Raw genomic sequence first — 10,386 nt, 5'->3', positions numbered from 1 at the left:
ATCATTCCTAGTGTCGTACAAGTGGCCCGCTCCAAGCTGAGTGCCCTGTAGGCTGCTAAACTTAGCCTCTGCCCATTCGCAGTGAGGATGCACGAATCCCTGTTGAGGTCCCAGGCCCCTCCACCCACAGTAACTGGTCGCCTTCCCAGCAAAAGCACCCAGCCCACGAGGGTTGGCAGCAAGCTGCCCAGATGCAACAGAAACCACAAGGCGTGCGAAGGCTTAAGCAATGGGGCCGAGCTTTATTGAGGTAATCACATTCACTTTCAGTTGTTCACAATGATTGGCAAATAGGTGAGTTAAAAAAGCCTTCTGCTTCCATATTGTTCCATCTACCTTCAGAAAGCAGTAAAAATAAATTGTGCAATGAACTTTCCACCTTAAGCATATCATGACAGTTCACAAATTTGCCAACAGACAATGCAAAACAATATTTACAAGATAGACCCTTTGTAAGTTCCAAATTTAGATACTTGTGGTGTAATTCTAAAACTAACATCTCATATTTTTCCAGGTAAGGAAGACCAGTCATTATAAAAATACTTTATATAAATTCAAAGTCAGAACTAAAAGCATCCAAGCCTATAAAAATATCTTTTCCTAATAAAAGTATCGATTTCTAGATAAATGTTCTTTACCAACAACAGTTACATAAATTTTCAGGAAGTACCCACTTTGTCAGAGAGTCCACTTAAAAGGAACCTGTTGAAGTGACTGCAATGCTCCTCTGTCAAGCAGTCTCTTGTTTTCAGAGATGGACCACATATTTGATCACGTTGTGTATGAATGGTACAAGTATCCTACAAAAAGTTAACTCAAGTGTCTATTTATTATGAAAGTCATCTATAAAGACAAACTCTTCAGGCTAGAGAAGGAACTTTCAGGTTGGTATTGCCTTCTGGAGAAGACAAAAGTCTCCTTATGACGCAGCTACATTTCACCTTGAAATGTTTAGCTTGGGAAACCTGTGATTGCATTTTGACCACTATCTGAAATCAGCTCATTCATTTCATTCTGCTTACTCTCCTTTAGGGCATGGTTGGGGTGATTTCTCTGTGTCTGTGCTCTCTTTGATCTCCTAAAACACACTTTCAGCAGCAGGTAGCACAACTCTGCCACGTTAAGCAGCATGCAAATCACAGATGCAGAAATCATAAAAATGGTAAACACAGTCTTCTCCGTTGGCCTAGAAATAAAGCAGTCAACAAGGTTGGGGCAGGGATCAATCCCACATTTCAACACCCAGGGCAGGTGGTACCCATTGTAAAGGAAGTAAAACACATACATAAAGGCCGCTTCGAAGATGATTCGGAAAAAGATGCTGCTGGTGTACGTCCACCACAGCGACCCCTCTATCCGAACCTTCTGCTTTTTAATGTCCTCTATGTCTTTGAATTCATTCCTCTTGTCTCCTCGCCTGAACTTGCGGGTGGTTTCGTGCCTGTAGTAGGCCACGTGCATGGCCACCAGCAGCGCTGGGGTGGAGACGAAGATCAGCTGGAGGGCCCACAGCCGGATGTGGGACACCGGAAAAAAGTGGTCGTAGCACACGTTTTTGCATCCCGGTTGCAGTGTGTTGCAGACAAAGTCCTCCTGCTCGTCGCCCCACACTTCGTGAGCAGCCACCACAAGGATCATGACGCGAAAGATGAAGATGACCGTGACCCACACCTTCCCGATGCTGGTGGAGTGTTTGTTGACGCCCCCAATCAAAGTGTGCAGGGCCCCCCAGTCCATTGTGCCGGTTTATCCCTAAACAGACAAAAGGGGGCAAAGGTTTGTTAGTGGAAGAGGCCCTGGGAAAGTGACACAGTGATATTACAGACTGAAGCCAACTTTATTTTAAGGTAGGCTGTGGTATTTTACAACTTCAACTCCCTGCCCTGCTAGTCGGCGGGCACCTGTAGTCCCAGCTACTTGGGAGGCTGAGGCAGGAGAATGGGGTGAACCAGGGAGGTGGAGCTTACAGTGAGCTGAGATCGCGCCAGTGCACTCCAGCCTGGGCGACAGAGCGAGATTCTGAGATTCTGTCTCACCAAAGGGGAAAAAAAAAAATCTCATGTTTTTGGTCAGAAATAAGTTTTCAGAGGAGGGAGTTCAGATCATCTTGATTCAACTGAATTCAGATCATATATTAGATTGCTGTTTGCATTAATCCAGGAACACAGGTAAATGAATTCATTTCCAAGCTCCTTTTTAATCACTTTCTGAGCTGTTACACCAGTTTGGCTTTATCCAAGGGCTCCTCACCGAGCTTCCACGGTAGATTTTATTCGTTAAATAGCTTATTCAGGGAAAACAAAACTTTCGTTGGAATGACATAATCTAGTTTACCCAACAGACTAAGAAGGGAAAAAACAAAATACTAGCTTATTTATACAATATATTTATACTTAATTCTAGCTTGAATAACATCATCTGCCATACTCATGTGTTCTTAGGAAATCTAATATTGTCAACTACTGAGAAATCCTCTTCTAAAAGAGACTCACAATCTTTTATAAAGATTGCTCCATTGTTCTCCAACATATCTTCAGTATAACCAAGCCCACGTTGGCTTTGCCTCCCCAGCGGGTCCTGTTTGCGCCAGGGGCGGCCGAGGAGGGGATCTGCCGCCCCTGCCACCCAGGGCCTCCTTCCCTGTGAATGCACTGATTCTCCATCCCAAGAGAAAAAGGACTTCTTTACAGCTATGGACACTTCTGCTATAATTCAAACAGTTGCCTTCTTATCCTACACTGCCACGGAAGACTATAGAACTGGTCAGCATTCCCCTTCGAAAAATAAAAGGAGGTATCATGGACCCTTTGAAAATTTTCAGAAAGTAAAAGACCTCTCCCCAGAGTAATTCACTCAGGCATTTTTTTACAGGCTGTCAGGGCATGAGGGAGTCCCCTGCTAGTCTGAGGTTTTCTGAAAAGGAATGCTCACCCTAAAAACATTCTCATGCTTGGCCGGGTGCGGTCAGCAGACCTGTTGGAAAATTCCAACTCCTAGTTCTGTTGGCTTTCTGAGAAATTGTTTTTTTTGCCCTTGTCTGGGTATTAATATTAAGCAACAATTCTCCATTTCCCCCTCCCCAGCCCCCAGCAACCACCATTCTACTTTCTGTGTCTATGATTTTGACTGCTCTACTGACCTCATATAAGTAGAAAGCCATAGCACTTGTCTTTTGGGACTGGCTTATTTCACTCAGCATCATGTCCTCGAGGTTCCTCCACGTTGCAGCGAGTGATAGGATTTCCTTATTTGGGAGGCTGAATACTATTCCACTGTATAGATGGTCCCCATTTTGTTTACTCATTCACCCATCGATGGACACTGGGCTGCTTCCACCTTTTGGCTGTTGTAACACTACTCTGAGTAAGGGTGTACTAATACTTTTTTCAAGACCCTGCTTTCAAGTCTTTTAGGTATCTCAGTGTGAGATTGCTGGATCTCATGGTTATTCTATTTTTAATTCTTTAAGCATTTCCACAGGAGAAGAGAATATTATTATTCAGAATGAAAAGAGGGGCCCAATTCCTGGAGGAGGGCAACTACCTTGATTTTTAAAATAAGAGAAAATATGTATGTGTGAACTGGGGGGCTTTCTGTTGAGCCTGCAGCAACATTCTAAAGCGGCATCACTAAATTTCTTGTTAAGAGTTTCGTGATAGCAACTATGGTGATGGCAACGGCACTGAGTCTTGGAATCACAACGGTCCTTGTTGACGCCGCGCCTATCGTGGGTAGGTTGTATTTTCATGGTTCTTTTAATAACTGCAGCTCAGCATTTTACTTCAGGAATACTGGTATTCCTTAGGAGGGATATCCTTATCAGCGGGATATCAGCACCACAGCACAAGGCTGCAAGAAAGAGACTCAGGCTCAGGCTGTGTGAAGGGAACAGAGTGCTGGGCTCCCCAGGCAGCCCACATCAGAAGGGTGGGCTCTTTTCATGTTTCAGGAAAGACGTGGTCCTCGGGGGCGCATCAACAGGTGTGTGGACAGATGGAAGAGGCTGGAGGTTACCTCACAGCAGAGGGAACAGAACAAACACTAGCTTGAGGAAGATGCTGAGGCACAGGGCGGTGACCCTGGAATGTGAGGCAGAAGATTCAATGCCTGCATGGATCTAGGACTAAGAACTGGATCTGGCACTCAGCATTAACAGAAAGCCAGGTTTTTGCTTTTAAGCCAGGTTTTTCTTAAAAAATAATAATAAAAAAAGAAAATTGAAATGGCTACCCTTCAAACCTTGTTTTCTCATCCCTTGAAGCATTTCATCAGAGGCTGCGTGAGTGTCTGCTGGGGCAATGCACAGCGGGTTCCCCTAGGAGCCCTGGTCCCAGCGTTCCATAATTAAAGTGTGTTTCCTAATGCCTCCCTTTCATGTACAACACATTTCGCAGCCTAAAGAGATGGCCACTGTCCACAGTAAATGCAGCTTCATTTAAAAAGCTCATGCTAAATGCTATGATTTGTAAAATTAATATTATTCTCAGACGAAAGGTATAATACATTTTCCTAATTGTTGATGTTCTATCTCAAAAGCATTTCAAAATGTGACCAGTGAGGAGCAAGAAATTTGTACATCTTGATGTTTAAACCTATTTTACAGCAGCTGTTCACCTATGGGATCAGTCCTGTTTATTTATAAAATGAAGATGTTCTCTTATTAACCAAGAAACACCTCCTATTGAAATTTGATCAACAAAATGCCCAATCAGCAAGAGTTTGATTTATCAGGTAAATGGTTCGCATTTTCTCCAACACTTCGAAGTCCATAGAATTTAACCTCCCCAGCAGGTGAGATGGCTGTGTTCTCTTGGTTCCCTAGCACGTGGCCTGCCTGAACAACGGCACCCCGTGGTCCCCTGTGCTCCAACCTTCTAGGCAGCAAACGGATCAGGGAGCCAGAGGGCGACATGGCCTGGATGATTCTGAGAGGCTACAGTCACAGAAAAAGTCAAGAGGTCACAAATTCCCCCCAGGAACACTGGTCCACACTTTCTAGAAGCCCCTGACCTCTGCAGCTTCGGGCTTCTCCCTGGTTTTTTTTGTTTTTGTTTTTGTTTTTAAAAAAAAACAGGGACAATTATAACGGCAGCAGCTTTTTACATTTCTATGGATTCTTCTGGGTCCCCAAACCACACGCTCTGAAGGTGTTCTATTAACATAGCAAAACTGAACAGAAAATAATCTGTTTCACAATGCGCGCTTCACAATGCTGGTACTAAAAATCGGCAATCCACTTATGCCTTTAAACGAAGAAAAGTAAAGGAGATGCTGAGCTTGCTGAGAAAAATGAGGTTAAACCCAATACAAGTGTGTTTAGTCCCCCAGTCACTCAGGACAGTCTCAGTCTCCTGGTTCACAGCGTCCTCCTGCAAGAGCCACAAAGGCCCTGTTATTCCTGACAGCAGAAGTGATCCAAGGGAGGGGCCGTGTCCTCTCTCCAAACCTGCCTGGTCCTGAGTGGGCTGCCCCTAGGCGCTCAGTGCCCCTGAGCTAGTGCTTCCCAATCGAGACAGTGAGAGAGTGGCTCTTCCCTACTCTCTTCCAGGTTGTGTCACTCCTGAGGGGCTCACCAACCAGCCCTAGAGATCTGCGCTGCGTAGCATTCTCTGCAGGCCAACAGCCAGGGAGAGGAGAGCTCCCCTTGCAAGTGTCAAGAGACAGGCCAGGGTGATGGGCCAGTGGAGGGTTACCAAGCACCAAATTTCCAGCACATTGCTGCCATCACTGGCCAGTCCTGGCTGCCCCAGGAGACGCTCCGACTCAAGGAGCTGTGGGAGGATGGCGGTAAATGCAGGAGACTCAGCAAGTTTTAAGGAGGACTCAAGTCCACTGGCTGCTCCTGTCCTGACTTTCATGGGTGGACAGGGTGGGTGGACAGACTGCAGAGGGGCCCAGAGGAAGGATGTTGGGGGTTGGGGGTGGCAAAGAAAGCGCCAGCCCCCAGGCTCTCCCTTGTGAAAACACATAACCACAGGGCATAATCTTTCACAAATCCTCTTGGTTGGAGAAGATTTGAAGGTTATTTCAATTAGTGAAGTTGTCACTAATTTCTTTTTTTTTTTTTTTTTTGAGAAGGAGTCTCGCTCTGTCACCCAGGCTGGAGTGCAGTGGCCAGATCTCAGCTCACTGCAAACTCCGCCTCCCGGGTTTACGCCATTCTCCTGCCTCAGCCTCCCGAGTAGCTGGGACTACAGGCGCCCGCCACCTCGCCCGGCTAGTTTTTTTTTTGTATTTTTTTAGTAGAGACGGGGTTTCACCGTGTTAGCCAGGATGGTCTCGATCTCCTGACCTCGTGATCCGCCCGCCTCGGCCACCCAAAGTGCTGGGATTACAGGCTTGAGCCACCGCGCCCGGCCACTAATTTCAAATTACTTTCCAAAATCATGACATCCACTGGGACCCATTGCAGCTGTGGTAAACAAAGTACCTCTTTCCTCTCCTGCTTCTGGAGGGCTGGAGCCAATGGGAGGAGCTTTTTCAATACAAAGTAAAATATTAACCCTTTCTTCGGAAACCAGAGAGGTTCATTTTAACTGATGCCTCTCTGGCTGTCTTTTAAGGAAAGACTAGATATGCTTACCTTCTGCAGTCTTCAACTTCTAAGAATGTGGTTACATTTAAACTTAAAAAGGTAAACTGTGTTCGGTTTTGTAGTAAATCTATTCATAGTGAACAACTCAATGCTGTATTCTTGATACTAAAGCTCCAGTTTGAAATATCTAGCTCTAAAAATAAGTAAAGCATTGATTTTACTTTTGAGGAGCCACACAGCATTATGAAGATAGATTATTCTTTCCTTTTACAACTCAAATAATTTAGATCGATTGGCATTTGACTGCAGTAATGAAATTTCTTGATTGTTTTATAACTTCTTACTTGGGAAATTAATCACAACTAGCTTAGTTAGCGATGCCATTATAATTTCACTAATGACAGAACCAAAACGAAAGCCCCCATACCCCTCAGCATATTTTTCTAGATAGCTCTGTTCCACTTTCAATGTCATTTAGCAAATGAGACAGTCTTGCTCTGTCACCCAGGGCAGAGTGCAGTGGTGTGTCTCAGCTCACTGCAACCTCTACCTCCCGGGTTCAAGTGACGCTTGTGCTTCAGCCTCCTGAATAGCTGGGACTACAGGCACCTGCCACCACACCTGCTTAATTAATTTTTTTTTTTTTTTTTTTTAGTAGAGACAGGGTTTTGCCATCTTGGTCAGGCTGGTCTTGAACTCCTGACCTCAGCCTCGGCCTCCTAAAGTGTTGGGATTACAGGCGTGAGCCATCACGCCCGGCCATCTAGGGAATTGTTCATAGATCTGAGAACAGGAACATGTGCCTCCCAATTTTGAAGGTGGCTTTGGATACTCGGGGAGTCTGCATAGATAAAAGGAAAACAATGTCAAAGCAAAACAAGCAAACCTGAGTCCTGTTTCCAACGACTGCCGGCGTTTCAGACTCGAAGAATGAGGGCAAGGTCCCTCTGCGAGGGTGTCAGAGCTCCTTCTCCTACCCCACTGGAGTGCCAATGGTGCACAGTGATGACACGAATGTCAGTCTTTGCTCGGTCAGTGAGGATGTCGCCTGCTGAGGGAAAAATAGTAGCTGTTGCCATATTCCTTTAACTCCCCCCTACTCACCGCAATGTGTCCCCTGAATAAACTTTGTGGGTATTTTTCTTCATTCCCAGAACTGTTATGAGGTAAGTTCAGAAATTGCCAGCTTCCTGATGCTCTGTACTTTGCACACACGAAATAATCAAAGGTGCTCTTTAGTAGGATCTTCTCCCTATCAAAATAACGGTAACACCCAACTGAGGACTCAAACCCACTCCTTGAGAAATACAAAAAGGGACAGGGGAGAGTGTGAGACACTGGCTACTCCCTGATCCCCAAATCAGTGTTTTTAAAAAAATCTCAGGCTCTTTCTTTAAACAGGAAGAACAGATTTCTTTTGTCTCTAGAAATCTTAGGTCATCCAAGGGACAACCTGATAGTTGATTTTTAAATGTAGTGACAAAAAACTTCAGCAACTGTCCTGATAAAGTGACAGCTAGTGATAACAATGGGTCTAGGATTCATACATTTCAAAATTAACTCACTAAAGTGAAACGTTGTTTCTGTCTATGGAGTCCAGATGTAACAATGGACAACTCATGGAATTATGTATGTTTCTTACATCATTTAAGAATTCAAAGAGTTAAAAATTGATTTCCATTAAGTTAAACTTTCCTTCTCTGGGTCTTGTTAGCAATATATGTTTGTTCATTCAAGCAAAACTGTGTCCTTTCCAAACATTTAGGCTCAACTAGATTTAAATGACCCTGAGAATAAAAATGGAGCAGGCCCTCTGGGGTTCCAGGTCTACGCTCGTGCACTAAGCAACTAAAACAGAAATCATAACCTGTGGCAGGTGGCCATTGGAAGGTTATGCCCTCACAGACCAAGCAGCTTGGGTCAGAAATTACTTTCCCACAATTTTATCCCATTTAATATTTAAACTAATGTGTGCAAACTGCTCACAGCACTTGGAATATTCAAATTGAATTAAAGATGCATGAAGAGGGCGTGTAAGTTAGAATTTTTCTTTCGCCATACTGAAATTGTTTAGCCAGATCTTCTGTACTTCTTTTCCTTCCTAACACTCAGAATTCAGAAGAGAAAACACAAGAAAAGAAGCATAAAGTCATCATTACCTGTATCAGAATTTGTTTAAAAAACAACCAGTGGGGCAGGTGAACTGACCAGCGTCTTCCAGGCTTTAGTCACTGCAGTGGTAGTGAGGTGCCCTCCACACCCCCAGTTACGTGACAGGCTAGAGCCCTGGTGTTCTCTCTTCAAAACCCCCGTCCCCTCCTTGGCAGGCTTCAAGCAACACCCCCAAAGACCCTGCTGGATCCAAACAACAGACAAAGCTCTCCACAGGAGCAGTTCTGAGCAGCGCCCTGCAATTCTAAGGAGACTGCATGGGGGCAGGACATTCTCTTCTAGAACACTGGTTAGATTCTGCTAGAACTGGGGCGAGAAAAGAGTTGTATGGCATAAAATCTACTTGAGGGAAAAGAACAACCTGGCATGGTTAAATCAGACACTAAACAGAGTGTATGCCCACCCAGGGGACACTGAGGTCGCTGGGCCAGTGTCCCCACCTGGCTGCAGGTCCCTAACCCTCCGGGAGTGCAGAGCTGCGGGCAGGCCACACTCACCCTGACCGTCCTGCTCCCCAGGAAGGGAGGCCAGCCCCGTTTGCACAACACAGGATGCCCGTGACACCGGGGACTGGTCTCCTTCACCGACAGGATGTGCCTTCTGGTGCCTGCACGTTTTAACTAAGATGTGTCGCCGATTACTTTTAATTACTGTCTTCCACGCTATTGTCATCAGCATTTCCCAAGTTTCTCGGAAGCCCATCACGCAGCCCATACCCTGCGGTTCTTCGGGGACTTACGCATCGGCCCAAGTCGAGGATTTGGCTGAACTGAGACCCGCATCCCAGACCTGGCTTTCTTCTTCCCAAATCCAAGGGGACACGCCGGTGACCCACAAAAGCTTAGAAAATCCAACACGCGGCAAATGAAACGGGGGAAAGGGGCACCGGCCCCCACTCTGGCCTCTTAGACATACGGTCCGAAACCTTCATAAAACCTGTTGTACCAGTCAAGGGGGGCCCCGCTGGGGTAAAAGTCAAACCAGCCCATCCTCGTTCCTCTGCGGACAGAGAGAGGGGCCAGCGCGGGCGGCGCCCACCACCATCGGGCCGGGGCCGGGGCCGGGGCCGGGGCGCTGCGGACAGGAGGGTGCGGATGGAGGCAGATGGGGCCGGGTCGCCCCCCGTGCGGCCGGACACCCACCCCCGCCGGCGCTGCTCCCGAGCGCAACAGGAGCGACGGGCGAGGTGGGGACCAGCCGCCGACCTCGCCTGCTTTGGTTTCTCGGAGGAAATTCCTCCCCCGCGGGGCCCAGGTGGCGCCGCCCGCTCGCCCCCCGCGCGACCCCGCCGGTCCGCGCCCGCTCACCTGCTCCGCGGCCCTGGCGCGGGCTCTGCGCGGGGCGGCGCCCTTCGCTCCGGCTGGGCAGGCAGGTCGGGCTCGGGCGCCGCCGGCTGTCGCGCGCTCATTCGGCTTCGGGTGAAGGCCGCGGCTCCCACCTGCTGCGCCTTTTAACCGCGCCCCACCCCGCCTCTGCCCTGACGCGGCTCGGGCGGGCTACGGGAGGCGAGCGCTGTCACTCCCCGAGCCCCGCGCCCCACCTGCCCGGGCGCGCCAGGCGCTGGGCGCGGACCGTCCCCCGCGGGAGCAAGGAGTGCAGGGCAGGGCTGTCCCCCGGGGGCCAGGGTGCGCAGAGCGGGGACCCTTTTCCCGTGGCGGGGGGCGCAGGATGGGGGACCC

At 47.8% G+C, this 10,386-nt stretch overlaps 1 protein-coding gene across 2 annotated transcripts; it reads right to left on the bottom strand.

The window, feature by feature from the left end:
- Window positions 1-213: 213 nt before the first annotated feature.
- On the bottom strand, window positions 214-10,161 carry GJB6 (gap junction protein beta 6). 2 transcript variants are annotated; one of them, XM_030922420.1, is made up of 3 exons: window positions 10,015-10,161; window positions 7,422-7,583; window positions 214-1,752 (listed from the first exon to the last, which is right to left on the bottom strand). In XM_030922420.1, the coding sequence occupies exon 3, from the start codon at window positions 1,735-1,737 to the stop codon at window positions 952-954; it is 786 nt and encodes a 261-aa protein (XP_030778280.1). In that variant the 5' UTR covers window positions 1,738-1,752; window positions 7,422-7,583; window positions 10,015-10,161; the 3' UTR covers window positions 214-951. The 2 variants fall into 2 exon arrangements, with proteins under 2 accessions (XP_030778280.1, XP_030778279.1); XM_030922419.1 differs by having other exon boundaries at window positions 7,422-7,586; window positions 10,015-10,149.
- Window positions 10,162-10,386: the final 225 nt, after the last annotated feature.

Source organism: Rhinopithecus roxellana, chromosome 18 (genome assembly GCF_007565055.1).
Source record: "Rhinopithecus roxellana isolate Shanxi Qingling chromosome 18, ASM756505v1, whole genome shotgun sequence".
Classification (NCBI taxonomy): domain Eukaryota; kingdom Metazoa; phylum Chordata; class Mammalia; order Primates; family Cercopithecidae; genus Rhinopithecus; species Rhinopithecus roxellana.
The sequence above is the reverse complement of the archived record's forward strand: the minus strand, read 5'-3'. Positions and strand labels throughout refer to the sequence as shown.

Coding starts and splice junctions, on each gene's coding strand:
- GJB6 (XM_030922420.1), bottom strand. CDS start 1,737: ATGGACTGGGGGGCCCTGCACACTTTGATTGGGGGCGTCAACAAACAC.